Here is a 26,827-nt window from a genome sequence, read left to right as displayed (position 1 = left end):
ATTTGTAACCAAAAGAAATTATTGTTTTTATGTCTTCAAGTGTCTAGAGGCCTCCAAGAACTAGTCCGCCCAACTAGTCAAAGTTGGCCTAATTGCGGCCATTCAAAACCCGAAAATGTGTATAAATAGAAGAGTATTTGACCACATTTGAGAAGAGATACACAGATAAGTTTGATCTGCAATGAGAGAAAAGAAGGGTTAGTGAAGGACAAAGAAAGTAAAAAAAGTAGAATGAAATGTTGCCTCTTGGTGATCTCTCTCACCCACCCGTGCAAAAATTAGGTTTTCTGGGAAAGTTGCAAAGCACAGAGTTGCACAACCGAATTACAAAATTTCAGGGCTGAAATACAGAGTTACAGAAAACCAAAATCCTGCTGAAGAAAGGATTTGACCCTCATTGACTTTGATCTTTTGGAAGGCCTTTGTTGGAAGGCTGGCTTGGTGCTTGGAGAAGGTCTTGGGTCTTGGTCAAGGGTCTTGGATGTCTCATTTGATCTGATTCTATAAGAAGAGAAAAATTATTTCTGGGTTTTCCCACTTGGTGGGGTTTTTCCCTGGCATGGAGCCTGTATCTTGTGTCTATTTGTTCTCTTGTGATCTTCATTATTTATAGTTTGATAATTGTTTGATGAACAGAACATAATAGGAAAAATAATAATAATAATAATCACAAGCAGTTATCAAAGCAAAGAGAAATCGCCCCTATATGTTGCCCTAATAGATTTCTCAACATTTCAAACCAATGTTGGCATCTGTTTGGAACTACATTGAACAAAGAATATTACGAGGATGACAATATCGATGTCTGCTAACCAACTGGCCAGGTTCTACAATGACCAATAACAGCTATTTAGAATAAGAATAGAAACTAATGTAAACAAATTGCAACAAAGCATAACATAAAATAGCATAGATACAATGGGAGCTTTTAAATTAAAAAATGGTAAATGAAAACATCATATTACATTTTAAGAAAACAGCAAGCATGTCAATCACCCACATGACATCAAACTGATCCCAAGCGCACATATAATAGGCAAGATATCTGAAAAATCCATTCTCAAATGGAGTAGAGATATGGTAGAACAAGTGGAATTTTAAAGATGAGAGTACTTACTCTCTTATTTTGAGTAGGCATAAATCTGTAAGGTTTTCTCACTCACACAACCAAGTATATCTTGCCCTTCAATCCGAACATGTTTCACATCTAGAATTGATGTTTCATGTGGCTCAAGACGCTCAGTCACACATGAAGTCTCTGTATCCCAAACTGTCACTGCTCTATTAAGTTCATCCCCACATGCAAATAATGAGTGCTTACAATCCAAACCTCTTCCAGGTACACCTAATGTCAAAACGGCAGATTTTGTTGTTCCCGCTGCACTAACATGTCCAAACATAACCTTCTCAGGATTACAGTTCCAATCAATACCAAGGCTGTTATAACTATCTGCAGTAGAAATCTCACGATGTATCATTCTGTCTCCTGAAGATGAACTTCTGTCACTCTTTCTGAGGATGTAATGAGAACCCTTTCTTGGAGATATTGAAAAGGAGGACGTATCTAGAAATCCTTCAGGAGATACAGACTGGGAACCAAGGAAACCCTCCTGAGAAGGTGAAATGCATGAAGAACCCCCTACCTGTGAAGCTATCTTTGGACGATATGAAGCTACACCAATATCACCAAGACCACAATAAGCAAGTGATATACAAACACCTTGGCTTTCCAAACCAGGAACATAGTATGGTCTGTAACAGAAACATGAACAAATTTTAGAATCAAAATCAAACAATGCATCCATGAAAGCATCATCTACATTATATAAAACGGAAACCAAAGTATGTATTACCAGTCAAAATACATTAGAAAAGCATCTCCCTAGTATGGCAAAATTAGAGTGTTCAAAAAACATATAGGATGTATGCAAAAAATGCGTTGTCTAACTATTATACGTTTTGGAGTTTTTGCTGGAATCTGGCAAAGACGTTTTTGGTCAAATCATGATCTTTGTTTTTTAAAATGGGTTTTTGACTGCATATATATATTCAGTGCCCTGCAAAACCCCTGGGGCACTCAGATTGTGAAGTGTTCACAACTCAAACTTTTGTTTCTAACAAATCCCTGCTAAATTCTGGCCAAATTGAACCAGAAAATATGCCAGAAAACGCTCCAAAACATATAACAGATTAGACTATGGCTGCAAAAAATATATAATGTGCATGATGCACATCAACCATAAAAATGTAAATATGAAATAATCCCATAAATATGACTAACAAATGGAAGGAAATTTGATGTTAGGTATTAATATGATGATATAAAAACCTTATTAAAATTCTAATTTCTAAATAACAGATGTTCGTTTGCCTCATTGTGGTCATAGACTTGGATTTATTAATTCAGGGCAGACAAGAATGTGGAAAAGAGTGAACCTCTTTGGGAAACTGGGAGCATTTTGGCATTAAATGAGAACTGGTGCATCCCAGCCTTTAAACAATGTCAAAACACAGCATGCAAATACATCACTTTATGCTTCAACAATGATCACTGCAATAAAACCATGAACAAATTTTATGACAAACCACCCAACTTTCTCCTTTTACTCCCATCAAAGAGCCAATGGGAGACAACAGAGTCAAAGATGATGTAACAAAGATATGGTACTAAGGGCTAGTTAATTGTTATTACTACATGAAAATTGAACCCTATCCTTAGTTGCACAATACTTGGTTCAGCTGTCTCAAACATTGTGAGCTGCATTATATTTCTACCATTTCCATTACATATGTGAATATCAATCTTATCATTAGAATCAGGATGGACATCTGATAACATGATCCTTTAGGAAATAGTCCACTGATGCGGGAAGCAATCCCACCACCGCCCACTCCTAAAGTGTGCTAGGGATGGAACTTGGAAGCATATCCAAAGTATGCTCCTGAAATGGTTCTGTTTTGGGACCAATTTTGGAATCATGCTTCAACAAAAAATGCTCCATGTATTGTGAAGTTGTTATGTAAAAATTAGTTAGTATTTAATTTTAGGTTAATTAGACGAAAGGGCACCATCATAAGATCATGCCCTTTCCCCAAAGGGTGCCCATGGCGGTATATAAGCCAGGAAACCCCATTGTAAACAGCATCATCTGTCAATTCATTATCAATAAATATATATATATATATATATATATATATATATATATTTCTATTTATCGAGAAGTTTTCACTTCATTGGTATCAGAGCAGTCGAATCCTCTCGCCTGTGTTGGTTTCACGCATCCATCCACTACTATCACTGTACGTATCACTATTATGTCCACTGCCATCACTGTACTTACCTTCCGCTGCCATACTCACTACTGACCACACTCTCGTTGTTCTCCACCTCCGCTTCCCCGCTGCGTCTGTCCTCTGCACACCCTATCCCGTCCATACCTGTCTCCACGAACATCTTTGCTCCCAATCCGCTGCCACTGCAACCCATAGTTACGCCGCTGTCACGATTCCGTTCCCTGTTCTGTCGTCCGCTGTCCGCCGCATTTGCACACTATCTGACCGCTGTTTTCCGTCCACTTCATTACTGTCGTCCTACTACTATTCCCTGTCCCCGCTATCCGCTATCAGCTTCGTTCCAAATCTGTGTCTTTTCCATTGGGTGACCTGTGTCGTTCTTCATCTAGGGTGACCGAGTAAATCCATTGTTTTTTTTATCTGCTGATACACCGAACTCCGAGTCTTTTCCATTGCGGTGCGCTGCGGTGAAGGTTTTTTTTTGTGAACGGTCAAACAACGTGACGGATCAGTCAGACGTAACTGTCCGTACAATATATATAATATATACTATAATTTAATTATAAGTTATATAATATATAACTTTAATTTAGTTATAAGTTATATATATATATATATAAGTTAATTTAATTAATTAAATTTATTTTAATTAATTTAACAAAAAAAAATCTTATGTCATATAATTAATTTAATTTAAAACAATATAAAAAATAAAATAAATAAATAAAATTAAGTTGGCAGATAAATACACGCCCCCACAAACTCGCTCAATGTCGACAATGACAATGGCGGATTTCCAAAAAAAATTGGTGGACGCAGAGCATAAGATAAATAACAACCATGACGAGGTCAATAAAAGATTAGATGATTTCGAGATCAAGCTTAAGGGGCAAGCTGACAATATCAAAAAACTTCAAGATACGACAGATCGAATAGAAATAAAGATGGAAAATAACCGTGTCCAAACAGAAGTAGATCTCAAAGAGTCCTTAACATTGCTGAAACTTCTGTGTAAAAAGATGAATTGTACACCCGCACAACTACTACAAGAAAATGAAGAGAATCAAGAGCACAACTCATCAGATTCAACAAAGTCAACAGACTCTCATGAAAAAGCTGAATCCCCAAAAAAATCAGCGACACCCCACCAAGAAGTGAGTAACGCGACTCTTACAAACAAGCAACTCTGGGATACCTTTACCAATCAACACCTCTTTTTCGCTCAACCATTAGCGACATACCAGCGAAGGGCAAAAGTCGAGATGCCTAAATTCGACGGAAATGAAAAAAACAATGTTGCATGGATAAATAAAGCAGAAGAATACTTTGAGATATATGACATCAATGATGATGACGAAAAGCTCAGGCATGCATCCATGAAAATGGAAGGGGAAGCATATAATTGGTATATGTGGTGGAAACAGACAACACACATCATTAGCTGGAGAAAATTTAAGGATGCATTCTTTAAAAAATTCCAAGGTGTAAAGGAAGAAGAGTTCTTTTCAAAACTCATCAAATTATGACAAAAAGGAAGTGTGGACGAATACACTCAAGAATGGGAGACCTTAGTAACACAAGTACCTGGGTTATCAGAATCTCGTCTAATTCAGTCATACGTCTCCGGACTCAAAACCCATTTACAAGTAGAACTTGAGATGCATGACATTACATCAATAGAAGTAGCAAGACAAAAAGCAAAAACAGCCGAAAAGAAATTCGAACCAATATTTTGGTCAAAAGCGGAAAAAACATATTCAAGACGAAGAATACCCCAGTATGTGGACTCAAATAAATATGTTCCACCACATCGTCGTGAAGATGAAAAATCTAATGTGGAAATGCAAAGGATAAAAGAGGGTAAATGTAAACGTTGTGGTGAGAAGTGGGACCCCAAACATAGATGTGCTAAAGGAAAAGAACCAAAGAACCTATATAATTGTGAAGCAACCAATGATTCAAACAGTGAAGATTATGACATAGAAGAAACAGAAGATGCCCCAAAATTCTCACCAGAATTAGATGACAGAAGTATTCCGCAAGTGTCATTATCAGCTATGACAGGTATATCACAACCTCAGACCTTAAAGTTAAAAGGACACATAAAGAAGAACAATGTAGTGGTTCTCATCAACTCAAGTAGCACACACAATTTTTTACATGCAACCATGGCAAAGAGACTCAATATTTTTTCATTTCCCTTACCAAACATGAAAGTGCTGGTAGCTAACGGTAAGAAGATTGAAAAGGTGGGGAAATGCCATAAGGTCAGTTTGCAGATTCAAGACTTTAATTTAGAGTCTCCGTTCTTCACGGTACCGTTAGGAGGAGTAGATGTAGTCTTAGGTATCCAATGGCTACGAACTTTAGGTACTTATGCCATCAACCATCAAGTACAATTTATAAAATTCAAATGGGGAGGTCAGAAGTACAAACTACACAGATTCCAAGCACCAGATAATCAAGTTGTATCATCATCTCAAATGATGAAGCTAAGTCGAAAAGGAGCACCCGCTTATGTAGTACAATGTCACCAATTAGAAATGTTATCTGCAAATATGACCAGAGAAGAGTCACCAGAGATACAAGATCTGATTCGGAAGCATGAAAAAGTATTTCAAGACCTACCTATGAAGATGCCGCCTAATAGGGAAATTGAGCATACAATAGAATTCAACGCAGGGTCAGACCCTATCAACATCAAGCCATACCGATATCCACATCACCAAAAGACGGAAATTGAGAGATTAATCCAGGACCTTTTAAAGTGTTGGACCTTGATCATCTTGGAATATCTGATCAAGTGGAAGGACTTACCCGAAGAAAACGCTTCTTGGGAGAATGAAGCATTTTGTCAACAACATCCGTCGTCATGTATGCTTTGAAGACAAAGCATTCTTTCGAGAGGAAGGCAATGTTATGTAAAAAATTAGTTAGTATCTAAGTTGCACGAAACGGGGAAACGGAAATGAGTTTCCGAAACAGGAAGCGAAACGAAACGCGACCTCCCCAAATTTTGGAAACGGGGAAACGCGAATATATATAATAATATATATATATATATATTAAAAATATTTAAAAATTATTATTATATATATGTGCAATCATAAAGCATGAATGATACATTTACATTATATGATTATAATTTATTACATTTAAACATTAAGATTAAATTTACATCACATTTACTCATGAGTCATGAATGATCACATAATGAAAATAAAAATATAGGAAAATCCAAAATCAACCTTTATTTATATTAGTATATGAGGCTGCAAGTACAATAAAGACTATAAGGCTGCAAGAACTATAGAGACAAGTCACAAAAGACTAATCCTCATCAAAAATAGAAGCAGCACAATGCTCAACAGTGGATGGTAGTGCTGAAGAAGATGATGCACCAATTCCACTATCAGATTCGGCCTCAATATTCAGGGCAGCAAGAGAGAGATCCAAATCATGATTTTTTGCATCCACATCCCATTCTTTAGAAGGACCACTGTTGTATTCTGGACCCCTACGAGATGCAAGGCGAAGGTTGGAGTGCACATAAACAAGATCCTCTGCTTTCTGTGAGCCCAACCTTTTGCGCTTCACAGAATGAATAAAACCATAAGTGCTTCATGAGACAAACTGCTCTTTTATAACTTTAGAATAGGTTTCTAGAACATCCCGGAAACCTAAAAAAAAATTAAAAACAAATTAAAAAAAAAAAAAAATTTAAAAACAACACATAAATTTGGGGAAACGTGGCTTGTACGGCCTGGAAACGCGTTTCCGGCCGTACTGCCACGTTTCTGTTTCGGGAAACGTGGCAGTACGGCCGGAAACGCGTTTCCAGGCCGTACGGTACGCGTTTCCGGGTTTCATTTTGTTTCCCGGGAGGAAACGACCCCTAGGGCCACATTTCCTGCAACTTAGGTTAGTATTTAATTTTAGGTCTATTATTTAATTTTAGGTTAATTAGAGGAAAGGGCACGATCATAAGATCATGCCCTTTCCCCAAAGGGTGCCCATGGCGGTATCTAAGCCAGGAAACCCCATTGTAAACAGCGTCATCTGTCAATTCATTATTAATATATATATATATATATATATATATATATATATATTTCTGTTTATCAAGAAGTTTTCACTTCAGAAGTACTAAGGGAAATCTACATCCGAGCCACTCCATCTACTCCCAACCACCACCCAAACACCATCCTGTAGTCATAATTTTGTTCTTTTTTCTGCTCATGCGAGACCGAAAGCCCCAATTGGCACCATAAGTTATGGTTAGGGTTTATCGATAAATACAACAACTCCATTTGACATCATTTATCTCATTCTATTAGTGATTTCACTCATTTTAGCTAGTATTTGGACTATGCTTCTTGATAGCATTTCACGAGTATTTTTTGTGACAGTTTAAAGTGGAGAAGAAACGCTACCATAGTCACATTCAACTATTGTTCGAGCATACAAATGGTAACCTCTAGGCCCAGTCTCTTCTTTTTCTCACTTCGTGATGTTTGCCTTAAAAGAGACAATGGTATTTTTCATTAATGTGAACTTGTTATGTTATTACAAACCATGTGTGCATTATTTGCAAACTGCACACGTTATTTTTGAATTCTTGAAATTCAATTGCAAGGTTGAATTTCTAATCATGATAATTACTTGTGACTGATATTTATGTTCACTTTTAGCATTTTCTTCATTCAATTATATAATGAAACAATTATACATTTAATTATGCAAGAAAGTAGAGATCACAGTGCACAAGAGACAAAAGACACCAGAAATTAGGCCAGAGGCCAAGGCAAATCCCACAAGGGGAAAACCCAGCAATCCTTTCCTTATAGAATCAATTCAACGAGAGAGACATCAAAGTCAAGATCATAGGCAAACTGACCAGTAAGATAACAACCTTGTCAATCCTTCAAGAAGCCAAGTCAACCCTCCATAAACTTCAGTCAAAGGTCTGCAGCAAAGTCTGCACTAGGGGCCGAATTTCGGCCTGGCTCTCCCACAGAAATCACATACTTCACCACAGAGAAATTCAGGTCTGACCTCAGGAAGCAATTACAGAAATTTTGGCCGTGTCAAAACACACGTGTGAGCAGCAAAGAGTAGACTTCACATGTTCAAGTTCTTATTCTTTTCTTCCAGCTTTGTCCTCCATTTTCTTGTCCTTCTTTGCATAAGAGAGAGCAGAAAGACCTCGTGGCACCTTCTGCAAGGTTGAATTTTTAAAGTTCTTTCAACTTTCAAGCCAAGCTGGTCATTTTCTCGTCTCGGGTACAAGGAATCTTGGAGATTCAACAGATTCATGTGGTTCATCTGACCCTTCAAGAGGATCTTGTTCCATAGGTTCAGGCTCTTTAGGTTTTGATTCTACATTCTTAGGAGCCACCTGCATCTCATCATCAGAGTCCAAGTTTGATCCTTTGGACTTCCAAAAAGCAGCATCTGTTGATTTTTCCAAGGCAATCAAGAATCTGGTTTGGGTCTTATAATCTCTGACACAGACTCACTCGAACGCCACAACAAACTACTTTGCACATCAAAATAAACAGACATCGAATCAACTAGTGCACATGACCATTTTTAACTTTTCAAACCCTTCTTCGTTATATTATAAACTATAATACAACAGTCTTAGGGCTCCCATACCTTGATCATGGCCTTTACATACAGCCCTGATACAAGGATACAACTAGGGCTTCGTATTCGTCACTTTGATAACCAATCTACCATGAATAAAACAACACTTGACCTACTTGCTGATGGTGGCCATGCTCAACCCTTTCAGTCCACGTGCCCTGAACACATCTGGCGGGTCCTCTTGCCTCCCAATCAGCAGCACCTCAATCTGTCTCTATCAGCGTACGCAGTTCCTTTAGGTCACCGATCTTAGGCTCAACACTATCTGCCATCTAGTTGCTCCTTAGTCCATCAAAGATGCCAACTCATAGGGTCTCCAACCTGCCCACTACTGTCATTATTGTTGCTTCAATAATGATCAGACTTAGGGCTTGGAGGCTGCCCTCTTACCACTAAAGTTGCCCTCCTGCAACTCACTGATCTAGGGCATAGAATCTAGCCCACTTGGTTGCCCTACTTCCTTCAAGGATTAACCCTCAGGGCTTCAAGATATCTGCCCTCTAACAATCTTGTTGTCCTTCTCCAGGGACTGTCCTTAGGGCTTGAAGCAAGCCACTGCAGTCCTCCAACTTTCTGCACTTTGGCTGCTCCACAAATCCGCCTTCTTGCACTGCTTCCTGCATTGCATCCTGCATCTGAGATCCTTTGTTCACAACTTTGTTTGTGAACAGATCTCATCCTTCCAGATTTGCCCACTTGTCATTCTTCTTGTCACTTCAGAAGGCTGATCCTAGGGCCTCCAAAACTGCCCTTCCTCAGTGACATATTAGTTGCTTTTGTCACCCTTCTTAGGGCTTTTAGATCTGCCCACTTACAGTCACTCCTTGACTGATCCAGGGCTCCAAATGCTTTGTTGTTTAACTCATACATTTACCTGTCCCATCACCACATAATCATCTACATGAAAGACAAGTCACCTTACCTTGTACCAATGTCACATGGTTCGAGTTCAAAAGTTCGGGTTCGGCAATGATTAGGTTCTGTTTGAGTTCGAATTTTCGGATGAGGTTCGCCATTGGGTTCGTGTGTGTGTGTGTGTATATATATATATATATATATATCTATATATATATATATATATATATAATGAATTGTAGGATAAAAAAGTAAGAAATCAATATCTATTATCAATAAACATCAAAAATGCTATGACGAACATGGAAACTGCAAGGATAAATTACAAGCTTCAGTTGTGACATGAAGTTATGAGTTTTGATCTATGGACTTGGTCAATGGCTATGAGGTTCGATGAGGTTTGCTGAATCTCAAAAAGAAATTAAGGTTCACCAAAATTCGAACCTCAAGGTTAAAGTTCGCCAAACCTTGTGACATAGCCTTGTACTGAAGTCTGTCCTAGCCTCACAAGATGTCAGCTCTATGAAAATAGATCTGAGTTTTTCGGTCCTCTTTAGGGCATCAGAAACAGCTCCATGTGTGCCCTAATCATAGCCTCAAAACTCCTCCAAATCTGTGCAAACCTCAACTTAAGACTTCACTCTTCTACGATGAATCTTGATCCCTTTACACAGTTGCCAAAGTTGGAGTAACAACCCTCTATCCAGCAACCAACAAGGGATTTGGCTGTTCCTCAAGTTATAGAACATGGCTCTGCCTTATCTCAGATTTCTGCTGATTTTTACGCCCATAACCCTTTACAAACTCGGTAAGCAACCCACCAACTTAGCCTTATTCAAATCATAGGAACTCGACCTTCTCATTCTTTTAATTCGACTCCTTTGGCACTAAATTAACTCAGACTTGACTTTACCTAAGATGATATTCTCCTAGATGAATCTCACTCTCAAACCTCGGCATTCCACTCTTCAGATCTAAGCCTCCTTGCAGCATAATACCATACCTGAACACCCTTGTAATGCTTGGTGTACACCTACAAGTTTGCGGCCTACTTATCTCCACATGTACATGCCTATTTACTTGGCTGAATAGACCATGCTCCCATTTGTTGTGCTCTGAGGATATGTAGACCCCTCTTCTTTGCATTCAAACTGGCCTAAAGGCCTTCTTCCTTTTGCAGACTAGGGTCTCGGCCCTTCCTACTACATCAGAAACTTCGGGGGCATGTCTAGGTCTCTATTCCCCCAAACTTAGGCTACCCACTTCAGATATAAGCCTCCTCCTATCCTCAGCTGCCTAAACAAAGGAAACCTCCTTGAAACGTTAGCAAACTTGGACCTTGCAAACCTCCCTTCTTTTGCAGTAACTCCCTTGAGGTTTCTTCAAACTTGGCCAGATGTATCCTGTAGAGTGACTTGCCATGTTGTGTGTTCCTAGACCTCCTCCTAGGCCAATTGGGGTTTTGTTCACTTAGACCTTAGGAAATTTTAATTTCCTTTTTAGATTTTAAACCCCAACTTGGGTCTAAAACCCCTCTACTTGGGTTCTTTTCCCAAAAACCCTTTTGTGACCAAACTTCACAAACCCAAATCCTGGCTTGTGGAATACATCCCAAGCTACACGATTCAACAGCATCCTCATCAAAACTGACATCCCTGCTAGTTTCAATTGATCATTGTCCTGGTATATAGACTCTGAAAGCTTTTGAATTTTCATTGTAGCCAACAAAATTTCCCGTCTTCCCAGAAGGCTCCAACTTTGTCCTTTTCTTCTTGGGCACATGAATATAAACAAGACAACCAAAAATTCTTAAATGTTCAACATTGGGCTTCTCACCTGTGAAGACTTCTTCAGGAATCTTATATTCCAAGATGTTGAAGGAAATGTAACTCGGTTCGGTCTTCATAAATGTACTTTTGATATTTGTATTTATTCAAGAAAAAGAAATATTATTTTATAATATATGTCAATGAGTTTCATGCTCATTGAAATAGGTCTAGCACTATTTAAAGTGCTATAGGTGAGTCAAATAGTCAAAATAAAAAGGTTGAAGACCTAAGGGCATGTTACACCTTGTATAAATATGTACTAAGTCAAAGAGAGAACCTCCAAGAAAAGTCAAGTCTCCTCCTATGCTAAAGAAGCTCCTTCAAGCATGCAACTCCACCAAAGAACCATCTGAAGTCTACTCTTCAAGTCGGCCTACAAGCAGTCAATCAAGTCGGCCTACAAACAGTCAATCAAGTCAGCCTACAAACAGTCAATCAAGTCTGCCTACAGGTCAACCTACAAGCAGTCAATCAAGTCAGCCTAAGAGGAGGGGCAGTCCTCTATTTATAGAGGTTGTCCACTCCAATACAACGCACTCACTTCACTCTGAAATCAGCGCAGAAAAGAGGCTAACAAAAAGGACGAAAAGAAGTCTTCTAGGGCAGCGAAGGAAGGGAGAAAGAAGTCGAGGTAGAAGGGACTGTTTTTCCAAAGTCAACACAACCACACGTGCAAGAAAGGAAGGGTCTTCCTGCAGTCATTACAGCAGGAAAGCATAGTGACATATCTCTTTGTTTTTGGGCTAGTAAACAAGGCCTATAAGGCCTCCCAATCAAGCGAAGAGGAAGGGCACTCAAGCAAAGAAGGAAAGAGGCTAAAACAGCTGGTAAACCATCACACATGCGAGAATTTGGGGCTGCTGGACAGCCACATCCAGTCTGCACCTGGCTTGTCCTCTAGAGCAAGTATAACAAGACTTACCAACAATTGGAAGAAGAACGAAGAGCCAGAAGGAGGAAGACGAAGTGCTGGAAGAAGTACCGGAAGAAGTGTCGGGGAATAAGGCGCAGAAAGAAGGAAGGACTTGACTTGTGCTTGGAGGATACTCTTGTCAGGGGTCTACGGTTTGGCATTGATCAATAGAAACTTCAATAAGAGAAAATGGCAGAGAGCCAATAACTTGTGTTCTTGTTCTTATGTTTTGGTAGCAGTTTAATGAAGTGCACACACATGCATTAATAAGAAGAAGAAGAAGAAGATTAAGCTAAGAAGAAAAGTGAAAAAAACTCCACAAATTGTTATCAAGTAACGAAGAATCACACTACACCTAATTTGCCCTAGATTCTTAAACATGGTATCAGAGCTAAGGTGACACATCAAGGATAGGGCAACTCAAGAACACTCATCGAGGAGAAGCATCTACAAGGTTGAAGCATCAAGCCTAGAAGTCTCAATCACTTCAAGGTCAAGAAGGGTCTACAATCCATCATTCATCAAGGAGGTCTACATAGCAAGAAGAAGAGCGTTACATAAAGGCACCTACAAAGAAGAGCAGATTGAAGCAGGACCTACAACAAGCTCCAAGTCATCAAGCAAGTCCACCTGAAGAAGGCAACTTGAAGTACATCAATATCCTAGAAAGGCAAGCCATCAAGTCTTCAAGGAGGAAGCAAATCCATCACATCTCAAAAATCTATCAGGTAAGTACATGTCCCCTTCTAAATATACATCAATGTCTTTTTGCAAGGAAAGCAATAAATTGGTAGGAACCAATAACTTTCTTGCATGGAAGAAGAGGACTGATCTATTACTCAAGGAGAATGAGCTCCAAGAGCATGTCAAAGGGAATATCACTATCCCTGCTAAGGAACAAACTCAAGCCTTAGACAAGTACAATAAGGATGAGACAAGAGCTCAAAGAATTCTGATAGAATCAATCAAAGACTTTCTCATTCCTTATGTCTCCAAGTTTGAGACATCGAAAGAAATTTATGATAAGCTAGTAGAGCTATTCTCGATATCTACAACCGGAGAAGTAATATCTCTAACAAATGAATTATACAAGATGAAGATAACAGAGGAAGGAATAGCTCCCTACTTGAAAATCTCTGAAATGAGAGATCAACTTCAAGAGCTTGGGGAAGTCATGTCTGACAGAGAGATGAAAACTGTAGTACTCAATGCTCTACCTGAGGATTGGGGCAACTTCACATCAAGCATATATGCCAAGAAGGAAGCAACCACTCTCAGTGAAATGTGGTCTCTATGCAAAACAGAGGAAACCAGACTTAAGGCAAAGGAAGATGTGGGATCAAAGGAGCAAGAATTTGCTACCATGGCCAAGAGAAAGGGTAAATTTGGCAAGTTTGGTCCACGAAGAACAAACAACAAAGACATGTCCAAAATCCAATGTTTTGGATGCCAAGAATATGGACACTACAAAACGAATTGTCCTAAGCTTAACAAGGACAACAACAACAAAAGGAAGAGAGAAGAAGCTCACATAACTCAAGAGATGAAAGAAGAAGGAAAGAAGCAAAAGAAGGAAGATTATTTGGATCTCTACTATGACTAGGTCAAGCTCTTTACTTCTAGACTTCTTTCAAAGTTTTGAGTAGGATAGGAGCATGTAGGAATAAATTAAAATTGCATGGCTAGAAACATCCTCTAGAATCTAGCAGCATGATGTACATAGAGTTCTAGATACTCATGAAGATGTAGCATTTACGATAAGAACAAAAATGCATGAGTAGAAATATCTTCTAGAATATAGGAGCATGGCAGATATAGCTCAAGACATTCATGTAGAAGAAGCATACCTAGTATAAGACCTCATCCACGATGAAAGAAAAATTGATCATGATTAAGAATCTTAGAAGACCTCCATCATCAAAAGAAAGGAAACATTTGCAAGGCAAGGATCTTTAAGATCCTATGATGGAATCTTCAAAAGAAGGTTCATGGACCAAAGCAAATGTCTCATTGGAATCCCATTCATGGGATTCAAGAAAAGGATGATATGCAGGCAAGCTAAGATGAAGCAAGAAGGGCCACACCAAAGGATGATCAAAGGAGAATCAAGATGAGGTATGTATGCATCAAAGTTTAGTCATGTTATCATTTGTATATTATTGAGTCATGGGAATAGTTCTATAACATGATCAAGTATGAAAGAATCTCTTTCACCAAGGACATGCTCAAAGGCATGTACTACAATGCTATGAAGGTCAACAAAAGAATATGCTCACATAAGGAGTGTAAGATTGCTGACTAAGAAGCAAGAAGAAATGTTGACCAGTCCAGAAAGCAAGCAATGAAGGAATGCTCTCACAAGAAGCATTAGATGGTTGACCTATCTATTTGATAAGAAGCAAATGAAGAAAGAGATCAAGCATGTGGAAGAACACCATGATCACCGAGAATCACTGTCTGACAAGATACTTTGAAGATATCTCCCGAAAGAAGGTAAGACAACTCTGATAAAGGAAGAAAGGACCCTTGACACCTATGAAGGCCTTGGAGATATAAAAGGTGCAAATAACTGATTCTACTCTATAGAGATGTCGTGATGAAGAAGCCATCCAACAAAAGAAAAAGCAATGTTGAAGCAATATCAGGATGAATTCATGATGGGCTACTAGGTCAAAGCATGTAAACATGCAAGTTCAACGAAGCATCCATGTGAAGAATATTCCGAAGCATGGACAAGATGACAAAGGAGTAGCCAAGATGACAAGAAAACCTGATAAATGACAAGAAAGCCACTTTCCACAAAGGAAGCATGACATGACAAACCAAGGACGAAAGTGATCAATGGATAGTGCCCTACCTAGAAGAAGTTCGAACAAAGACTTCATGACATCAAAGAAAGGAAGAAGATCAAGCAGTTGAAGGACACCCAAAAAATAAGTTGTTGATGAATGAAAGAGTCCCTAGTTAAGAGGGAGCTCTGACAGGTCCCTGATCAAGAGGGAGTTTTGGATCGCCCCTGATTACAAAGGAGTGACAATTGTGTTTTCCATTTCATGGGTCATGCACTAGACCAAGACTAGCAGCCATAAGTCTAGATGAAGGCCATGAATGGAAATGTAGACACAAGATAGACACAACATTCTTGTCTTCACTTGGGAAGAAAGAATGGGAGGATTAGGTAATCATCTGGCATCTGATACTCTTTGAGGATGTGTAGGGAATCCAAGACAAGAGTATGCAAGAGAACCAATATTCTTTGAGGGTTGGGAACCCAAGATAAGAATAGTCCTAGAAGGTCATACTCAGAGAACTCCATCTTGCACTATGACAATGCTAATGGATATGATGCTATAACAGATGGATTGCTAATCTAGTTTCTCTTATGTGAATTCTTCAAGATTGATAATAGCCAAACACCTTGTAATGTTGTATGAATACCTCCCTAGTTAAAAGGGAGTGTTGAAGGAAATGTAACTAGGTTCAGTCTTCATAAATGTATTTTTGATATTTGTATTTATTCAAGAAAAAAAAATATTATTTTATAATATATGTCAATGAGTTTCTTGCTCATTGAAATAGGTCATGTTACACCTTGTATAAATATGTACTAAAGTCAAAGAGAGAACCTCCAAGCAAAGTCAAGTCTCCTCCTATGCTAAAGAAGCTCCTTCAAGCATGCAACTCCACTAAAGAACCATCCAAAGTCTACTCTTCAAGTCGGCCTAAGAGGAGGGACAGTCCTCTATTTATAGAGGTTGTCCACTCCAATGCAACGCACTCACTTCACTCTGAAATCAGCATTGAAAAGAGGCTAACAAAAAAGACGAAAAGAAGTCTTCTAGGGCAGTGAAGGAAGGGAAAAGGAAGTCAAGGTAGAAGGGACTATTTTTCTAGAGTCAACAAAGCCACACCTACGAGAAAGGAAGGGTTTGCCTGCGGTCATTACAGCAGGAAAGCACAGTGACATATCTCTCTATTTTTGGGATAGTTAACAAGGCCTATAAGGCCTCCCAATCAAGCAAAGAGGAAGGCCACTCAAGCAAAGAACGAAAGAGGCTAAAACAACAAGTAAACCATCACACGTGCGAGAATTTAGGGCTGATGGATAGTCACATCCAGTCTGCACCTACACTTTGAAGAAGGAGCTCATTTGGTTAAAAAAAGTGAAGGAATCATCATATGGAAAGGTCCTCATCAAAGGCTTGTCCTCTAGAGCAAGTATAACAAGACATACCAACAATTGAAAGAAGAACGAAGTGTTGGATGAAGGAAGACGAAGTGCCGAAGACGAAGTGCCGGAATAAATACTGGAAGAAGTGCCGGGGAATAAGGTGCACAAAGAAGGAAGGACTTGACTTGTGCTTGGAGGATACTCTTGTCAGGGGTCTAGGGTTTGGCATTGATCAATAAAAGCTTCAATAAGAGAAATTCACTAAAGGGTTTTCCTCTCAAGAGAAGAGAGGTTTTAGCCCTGGCAGAGAGCCAATATCTTGTGTTCTCGTTCTTATGTTTTGGTAGTAGTTTGATGAAGTACACACACATGCATTAATAAAAAGAAGAAGAAGATTAAGCTAAGAAGAAAAGTGAAAAAGACTCCACAAATTGTTATCAAGTAACGAAGAATCACACTACACCTAATTTTCCCTAAATTCTTCAACACAAGATTCGGTGTGGACATTTATTTTGAACATAAAGAATTGTCTTTGAAGCTTCTCCCCAGGGAAATATAGGCAGCTCTTGGTCATGAAGCATGGCTTGGGCACCTTCCATAATGGTTATGTTTTTCCTTTCAGTAACACCCATTTGTTAAGGATTATAGGGAACTATCAGCTCCCTCTTAATTCCAGCATCCTTGCAAAAGGAAATGACCTCCTTGGATATGTACTCTCCTCCATTGTCAAATCTTAAAGTCTTAATCCTTCTTCTTGTAGCATTTTCAACTCGTGCCTTGAATTCTCGAGACTTTTCAAACACTTCGTCCTTATATTTCAAGAAATAAATCCATGTTTTACAAAAGTAATCAACAACGAAAGTGACATGGGACAAATTATTGTAAAATGTAACTAGTGTCGATCTTCATAATTGTACTTGAGCCATGATGTAATGTATTTTTTTATTATTAAAGAAATTAACTTATTAAAGCATGGATTTCATGCTTGTGTCAATTGTTTATAGGTCAAAGCCTCCATTGTAGGCTTCTAGGGTTTATGTCAAGTGTCCTTGTCCATGTCATGATGTAAAGAACCCTTTTTGGGATTTGTCAAGAAAAAACATTTTTTTCATGTAAATTAGATCTTCTAGGCCTCTACCAAGTCGGCCTCAAACTGGACAAGTCGGCCTAAATTGGGCACCAAAATCACTATATAAAGGCAGCAACTCGACCTCATTTCACTCATTTCAAGAGAAGAAGAGGAAAAAGGATACTGAAGAAGGAGGTCTCTCACAAGCATAAGAAGTTGAAATTCTCTCTCTTTCTCTCACACGTGTGAAGTTGTGAAGCTGATGGAGGGGCCAAAGTTCTGCAATCGTTGGGAAGGCCAAAATTTTGAAGTTGTTGGTGAAGCTAGGACCGAAATTTCTAGGTTGATGCTGGATTGAAGTTGTTGGACAAGAAGAGACTACTGAAGTGTGCTAAAACATATTGGAAGGCTAACTTGGTGGAGGAGGAAGGTCTGTAGGTCTACGGTCTTGGTCTATCTCATCTTGAATTACTAAAGGAAGAGTTATTGACTGGGTTTTCCCCTACATAGGGGTTTTAGCCTGGCTGAGTGCCTACATGTGGTGTCCTTGATCTTTGTGTATTGTTTTTGGTAATTGTTTAATGAACTAAGATAAAAGAAAAACATAAGAAATATAATAAGAACTCGAAGAAATCACAAGTAATTATTAACAAGAGAATCTTTTCGCTTTTCTGATTTTCTAACATGGTATTAGAGTTAAGGTGAAAAAGGAAGAAAAAAGGCAAGCTGAAGATCTATTGAAGTAAAGGAGATCAAGAAAAGGTCATTAAAGGGGATAATATAAGGAGATAAATGATTAAATCTAACATCTACAGGAACTATGTGAAATGCAATGAAGGGAGAAAACAAATTAGAAGGAGCCTCCAACTACAGGGCCTGGAAAAAAATGATAGACCTCATTCTCTAAAAGAATAAAGTTTTGGATCTCGTTCAAGGAAAAATCAAGAAGCCTACAGAGGAATCAAGTGAAGCAAAAAAACAAAGTTTAGAGAAATCGAAATCTTGGCTATGAACCTTATAGTGGATGGAGTTAAGGATAACCTAATTCCATACATATCCAACATAAATTCCGCTCAAGAAATGTATGAGGCTCTCTCTAAGTTATTCACAATCAAGAACATCTGTCAAATAGCAAGCCTCAAGAATGAACTAAGAACTGTTAAGATGACAAATGATGATATCGTTTCATCATAGTTTATACATATATCTAGAATCAGAGATGAACTCCAAGCAATAGATGAAGTTGACCCAGAAAAGGAGCTCATAATTACTGCCCTTCTAGTACTACTAAAATCTTGGAGTGCCTTTGCATCAAGACTTAACAGTTGGAAGGATACTCCAACATTTGAACAAATGTGGAATGCATGTAGTCAAGAAGAAGCCAGAACATCGTTAGTAAACAAGGAGGAAGAAGAAAACACCTCGAATTGCTATTTTGCTCATCACAAGAAGAAGGGAACCTTCAAGAAGTTCAAAGGACCAAAGAAGAAATTTGACCTATCAAAGATTGAATGCTACAATTACCATAAGATGGGTCATTATAAAAGTCAATGTCCTGAGAATCCAAGGAATAAGAAGAGAGAAAGAGAACATGCGAATGTTGTTGATCAAGGTCCACCAAAGAAGAACAAGATAGAAAAATCCTAAGTCAAAGACTTACTTGCTAAGGACTCTTAGGGACACTATCCCTTGCATATCCTTCTATTTTAATTTTTGCAATGATTTCCTTTATGTTTTGATTTCTAGAACTTGTAGGTCTAACATGTTTTGTTAGAACATTTTTTATTATTTTGATAAGTTGTAGGTTTCCCTCAAGTTTGGGTCAAGAAGGAGCCTCTACCATTTTACCAAAAGATAAGTATTCTATTCTTGGTTTCATCTTTTCATGTTTAGTTTCCTCCCTACATCAAGACTTGTTTGTATTGTATACTAATAACCTTTCTTTTTATATTTTCCTTAGATAGGAAAGCTCGTTGATAGCTCAAGGGTTATGAAGGAGACTTCAAAGGATAGACTTGAAGCATGAAAGAAGTTCTATTGAAGCCCGACAAGGATTGATGTCCTACAAGGTTAGTTAAGGAACAACTCGAGGTATGTCTAAAACTATAAGCTTTGTTATAAAGTTCTCTTCATGCAAAAGGTACATTCATTCTTCTTTTTAAATTTGCTTTACATTACTGACATTGTTATGTCTAGGGTTTTGAATCATAAAGATTCTTGTTAGGGTGATTAATCATTAGATTGAATCTACCCTCATTATACTATTATTCTTGTGGAACCCTAAAAGGGTTCACTATAAAACCCTAACCTAAGGGTGTGTCAATATTGATTATGAAACCCTAGTCTACTTAGGGTTGTTGATGAAATCTAGAATTCCATTCTTTTGATGTTTTGGTATTGTTATGATAAAAACCCTAGCCCTTTAGGGTTTTCTGTTAATGTCTATGCTATGTATTGAAACCCTAGATCTTTAGGGTTTGGTGAATTAGGGTTTGTGAACAAAGCCCTTGTAAGTAAGATTCTAGGAATGAAACCCTAGGTGTATATTAGTCTGATTGAAACCCTAGTCTGAATGAAATTGTTGTATACCTAATTTTGATGTATTGATGTTTGTGTCTTGGGTTTACCTAGTAGATATTGTTGTGATATGCTAGTGCATGATTATGAAATCCTAGATATGTATATCCGAGTATGCTAACCTAATTATTGATGCTCATAGTTTGTGAATTCTAACAAAACTTTAGTAGAAGATCGATATTCTAGGATATAATGATATTGTTTCCAATATGATTTAGTTTCGTTGATCAAATCTAGGGTTTGCAACAAACCCTAGTGGAGTCTAACATATAAATTCTAAACATTGTTGATCCCTTAGATGCATTGCAGAACTAATATCTAAGGCTTTATGTCTCGAAGATGGATTCTAGGATTTGCAATATATCATAAAAGAGTTCGTCATATATCTCCGAAAGTAATATTGAGGTTGTTACAAATATAATTACCTAAAATAAAATGAATATAAATATTGTAAATAATAAATAATCAAATATTGATTATGTTAAATAGTCATTAAGTTAAGTGAAAAGGCACGAAAGGACACCTGCATAGGTATATATATGCAAGTCCTCGTCGTAACATTGATCACTTCTACATTTTTATATATTAATAAATTATTATTACAAATACCTTTTTGTATTTTTACATTCAAGCCAACAAGCTATCAGTTTTGATGCTTTAGTGGTATCATAGCAATGGCGCACAATATAATCATGCAAGTCTTTGAACGTTGTTCACGTCCTGAATGTGTTGAGCAGTTTAGTAAAATTCAAGAAGCATTTCAACGTTTAGAAAAATCATTTGCAAAAGTTAAAGCATGTCGAAAGGAAATTGATAATAAAGATAATAGCGACAGTGAAGAAACGAAACAAGGTGAAGCAGGAAAAGAAGATGTTGATCAGAACAATGATAATGAAAATGAAAATATAATAGATAATGATGAATATAAAAGTGATATCAATCAAGATGACAATTCTGATGAAGCTGATATAGATCAAGAAGATTATAATGTTGAAAATCCAAATGAAGTTGATCTTAATGTGGATGAGAATGATAAAGATCAGGATGATGATCCAGATGAAGATGATGTTGATGAGGTCTATCTTGAAAAACAAGATGAACAATATCATAACTATGAGGAAGATGCAAAAGAAGACATTGATGATGACGAAGAGGAATGTTCGGAAAATCATAGAGCTCGCAATGACTCTATAATTGTTGATTTGTGCCAAGTAACAGTGTTTAGTACGGATGGTACTACCCCACCTAAACCTTATACTGTTATTGTGCCCAAGCAGGGAAAATGCCAGGATCTTGTGAAGGCTGTAAGCATTGTTTGCTCCTTAAGAAATGATGAGAAGATTTTAATGGCAAAGATATATAATCATAAAATAATTCGTTTCTTAGAAGATCCATTTGATCCACTATCTCCTATAAGGGATGATCAACACCTTGCAGCATACAGGCTTTGTCAAGAGGAATCACCCTTGCTGGAATTTATGCATCGTCAAAAGGAGGAAGATTACTTCAGTACTCAAAGTACTGGATATTGGAAACCTTTTGGTACACCTCTAATAACAAGGTTGCAGGATGATGTTCACACTAGAGCTGACCTTCAGGCAAAATTTCAAACATTGCTTCCTCTTTTGCTGCAAACCAAAAGCTTGCCATCCTTCACTCAGATGAACATTGCAAAGGAAAATGGTCATAAAGTAGAGGTTGGTGAAGATGTGCAAATGGAAGATCTTAATGATCAGCTAAGTATAAGAAATGGCACTTTAGGTGATGATTTTGAGAGCTTGTTAAACGATGACGAAAAGACACATTGTGTTTTTCATTCACCTATCCTCATTTTAGTTAATCACCAATCGAGTAAAATTTACTGTAGCATTCGAAGTATCGAAATAGAAGGTCAACAGGAAGGAGGCTCAGAATGGAGTCGAATTGTGGATGATGAGATAGCAGAATGGCTAGGTATTGATTTTCCTCATCTGATTGTTGAAAAATCAGAACGGAAATATATAGAAGAATTATTACGTCATAATATTAAGCTACAAAGGAAGTTAGACGTTGCTACTAAATCCCATTCAGAACTCACTGATGAGCTAATAGCTCTGGCACAAAGACGTAGGATATCCTTAGGCTGGGATACCGAACCAGAGAATAGGAGGGCTATGATACAAGAAGGTATTCAACTCGCTGACGATGAATTATTACGTCGTCATAAGAATGTAATGGATAGGATAGACGTTGTTGCTGAACTCTGGAGGGAAAGTCATTTGGAGGTGCACGCTCTGATTAGTCGACACAGAATCCAAAGAGCATTGCCTACCATATGCATATTAGAGCTTCAACTTCTCGTTGTCCACTGCCAGCCCTATCCGTCTCTCGTGCTCTGGTTTCAAACCCTCCGCCATCAATTCTGTTTCTGTTGCCTTCGTATCGTGCACCAGTGGCAGACCCTCCTTCGACCCTCCACGTCGCGTGTCCACTATAGACCCTCCTTTGACCCTGTTGTTTCATATTTCCGCTAACCATCCACATTTTGGTCCTCCCACCACAACGTTGTTGTGTCTCCGCTGTCTGAAGTCGCCGCCATGAAACCCTGTCGGCCTCTACGTAAACTTGGGAGGGGTCTCAAAATGTCATGTCCCCCTTGACCATCACATGTTTTTTTAAATGATTAAGGGATATATATTCACATGTTAAAGGTTCGATTATGTGAGCGTATAGTGAGTGTACAACAATATTAGTTATTGTGATTATATAAAATTAAATTAAGTTAATTACTTTAATTAATTTTATTATAATCAAATTAAAATATATATATGGAAGATCAGTTAAAAAAATAAAAATAAATAAATAAATATATATATATATATATATTTATATATTAGAGTTATAAAAAAAAAGGGAGGTCAATATAAAAAAACAAGTATTAGAGTTATAAAAAAATAAAAAATAAAAAACTAATTAATGGGAGGTCAAAAAATAAAAATTAGAGTTATTAAAGAAAAAATATATATATTAGAGTTATTAAAAAAAAAATCGATAACCCTACATTCAAGACCGTGTTACCAAGTGAATTATACAAGCAGAGGTGCCAATGGCATCAAGTTACATATATCGAGATGATAAATGCAAACTGAAGGAAGCTACCGATAATAAGCTTTGAAGACAAAGCTTTTGAAGGAAGGGGCAATGTTACAAATATAAATTACCTAAAATAAAATGAATATAAATAATGTAAATAATAAATAAGCAAATATTGATTATGTTAAATAGTCATTAAGTAAAGTGAAAAGGCATGTCTAAAAGACATGCCCAGTCATGAAAGGACACCTGCCTAGGTATATATGCAGGTCGTCATTGTAACATTGATCACTTATACATTTTTATATATTAATAAATTATTATTACAAATACCTTTCTATATATTTACATTCAAGCCAACAAGCTATCAGTTTTGATGCTTCAAAGGCCCTAGATATAATGAGATTGATATCTTGATTGAGTTGCTCGAAGTCTCGATGATGAAGTCTAGGGTTTATGAAAAAACCCTAGCAAGAAGTTGATTGATCCAAAAATAGCAGAATTGACTATTTACTTAATTTCACCCAATATTAACTAAGGTTGCCTTTAAGTCAATAAATGAGGAAAATTGATTTTTAAGAGCCTTCAACCGAAAAACTTGAAATCTAAAAACAACCATGAACGAAAATAAGAAGCAAACATGGCAAATTTGATGACGGAGTTCGTCCCTCCTGGACTACATCTCTAAGTTCGCTTCCAATGGGCATATGATGTATTGAAAATGCTCAAAAAGTATCTTTACATCAAAATTCACCATTCTGGAATCCGCTCACAGGCATCAATGGCTATTATCAACTGATAGGCCTCGGCCTCAGCTTCCTAATACAACTTTCATATTACAAAAAAGCCCAATATGGGCTGAGATATGCCTCAAAAGGCATTTACAGGGATTGTTCAAAACAATTATAAATTCGACTCCTAACTCCCTTCGCCTTGGCACAGTGGTAAAACCTTTTAAATAAACCACAGGAGGTCTCAGGGTCAAACCTGCGAGCCTCCCAGGATTTGATTGGTAATACATAGTACAAGCTTACAACTATATTGTTAATCAAAAGTTCGATTAACCTCCAGGCACTTTTTGTAACATATAGTTTTAGACTTTGGATAAATATAAATCTCCCGCGCCATATGTATTGTGACACATGGTTCATATCCTTGGAGTAGGCGTAACCATATATAATATATGGTATATGATATGGTTTGTATAATAATAAACCGACGGTGTGGCATATATTTTTAACATATGGTTTTAACCAATGTTATCGGAACCGAACCGGTCATCGAACCAAAAAACCTTATGGACCAGGAACCGGTTGGGACCGGAACCGGAAAAAAACAAACGGTTTACCAAAAACACATATAATATTCATATTTTAAAGAAAAAACAGATATATTCATGTGCATCCATATGAATCCAAATCATTTATTCACAAATATGCAAAATTTCTCATTTATATAGCAAGTAATAGTGCATATAACTAAAATAGCACTTAGTTCAAAACATCGTTGAACCAAAAATGTTACAAACATCAAGAAGCAAGCTCTAAAATGCCTTTATAGTCCAAAATAACATGATAGATCATAGTGTTATACTACATCCTACAATACTACAAGCTACAACTACAACAAATCAATGATCAAATCATCAATCATCATCTGATTCCTCATCATCCTCCTGATCCTCATTTGAAGAATGAGTAGCATCTAAGTCTGCAATGGGATTATGGCTTGACTCCCCTGGCCCTGAAGCTGCTACTGGTGCTTCTGATATATCTGCCTTTGCATCCTGTGGAGGTGGGTCCAAATCCAACCAAGAAAGGTCTTCATTGTCAAATGTTAGTGCTTAACTCTCCACAACCCATTCTGATGTTGGATCAAAGTCACCCAAGACAATGTCGCTTGATTTAGGGGTTTTATTCGGCAATTGGTTGCATCTCAACCTAAAGTTGTACTGAACAAAAACCATGTCATTTAATCTCTTTTGCTCCAAACGATTCCTCTTCTTAGTGTGTATACACTCAAACACACTCTCCAACAGCTCTCCAAGACTCCAATCATCTCTTCAAATTTGCAAAAAAATTTCCTCAGAACAACTCTGCAAAAAAGTCTTTGAATTCTCCTCACCGAACTTAGCTCAAGAATTGCAAGAGACTCGAATGAATAGTGTGAGTGAAATAGAAGGGGTGAGGGTGTTTAAATATCTTTAGGGGTGGCTAGAGTAGCATTAGAAACTAGGAAAAGAAATAAAAAAATAAATTTAAAAAAATTAAAAACCTTTTTTTATGCCCAGGCCACGTGGCCACAGGCCTTGTGAACCAATTGAACCAGTATACGAACCGGACCCATACCGAACATGCCGGTTCGGTGACGAAACCGGCCGGTTCAGTACCGAACCAGTCTTTCCCAGTTCGGACCAGTTTTGCCCCCAAACCGGTCGAATCGGTCGGTTCAGATAACACTGGTTTTAACATTAATCCCGCGCCATCTGAGATTCGTTAACCTTGGAATATAGTTATAACAATAGTCTCGTGTGATATGTGGAGACTTTGCACCATAACTGTGGTGCCAGATATATTATCGTTGAAATTTGGTTTGACGGCGCCAAGTCTGGCATTGGCATTTGGTATTGGCGTTAAAACGATCCACGGGATTGGCAGACCGTCGGATATAGCGGGCTTCGCCAACCCTTACCCCACATGTCAAAAATACAAAGTTTAAATATAGCATTCACCCTTTGTATAACAAAGCCAATCTGTGGTCCATTGGTAATGTTTTAAGCCGACTGCCTAGTGATCACGGGTTCGACCCACGCCTCCTCTGCCTGGTTTGACATGTGTGATGCGTTGACCCTGCTGCCACATGCTTGTCTTTGGTGCTGCCACTTGGCCTACTCTGGGACTGCCACTTGGCCTGCTCTGGCCCTTTTTTTTTTGCATGTTTGGGAAAAACTTCAGAACATGTTTTCTCCCTCATACGGAGGCCATTTTGAAAACCAAATATACCACCGGAATCAGTGCGACGAGCCCTTCAACTTGGTGCTAGTTTCATGAGCATCTAAGATTGTTGAATTTTGAGCATTTTGAAGATCCTCCTAGATCATTCCTCTCCACTAAAAGCTTTTGGACCACCAAAAGTTTGGTTTTAAGCAAATATGAGGTGAGGGTATAGCTCCCTCACCCTTTTGATCTCCATCCACCTTGCTTTGCTTGGATTCATGCCTTTGAGTCCCACTCAAAGATACTCAACATCTCCACGCCTGGAAGTGCAGACCTTCCTATCCAAGATGGTATCTTCTTGTAACTCAGTCATACATTCAAGTGCAAAATCATCTACAATAGGAATTTGAGCATTTTCCTCTGGATCCATGATCATAGGAGGTTCATACAACTTCAAATTAT

At 37.9% G+C, this 26,827-nt stretch overlaps 1 protein-coding gene across 1 annotated transcript in view; it reads right to left on the bottom strand.

Annotated features, from left to right (window-relative positions):
* Positions 1-910: 910 nt before the first annotated feature.
* The window catches only part of LOC149237649 (uncharacterized), a 175,553-nt gene continuing 149,636 nt past the window's right edge, over positions 911-26,827 (bottom strand). The window contains exon 15 of the mRNA XM_089372735.1: positions 911-1,752. Within this exon, the coding sequence (XP_089228861.1) occupies positions 1,122-1,752 (631 nt within the window). The 3' untranslated portion in view covers positions 911-1,121. The remainder of the gene's footprint in view (positions 1,753-26,827) is intronic.

This window comes from Pinus tabuliformis, chromosome 8 (genome assembly GCF_031772625.1).
Source record: "Pinus tabuliformis cultivar Carrire ecotype Pingquan chromosome 8, CPIR1, whole genome shotgun sequence".
Taxonomy (NCBI): domain Eukaryota; kingdom Viridiplantae; phylum Streptophyta; class Pinopsida; order Pinales; family Pinaceae; genus Pinus; species Pinus tabuliformis.
This window is presented reverse-complemented; position numbering and strand designations above follow the sequence as displayed.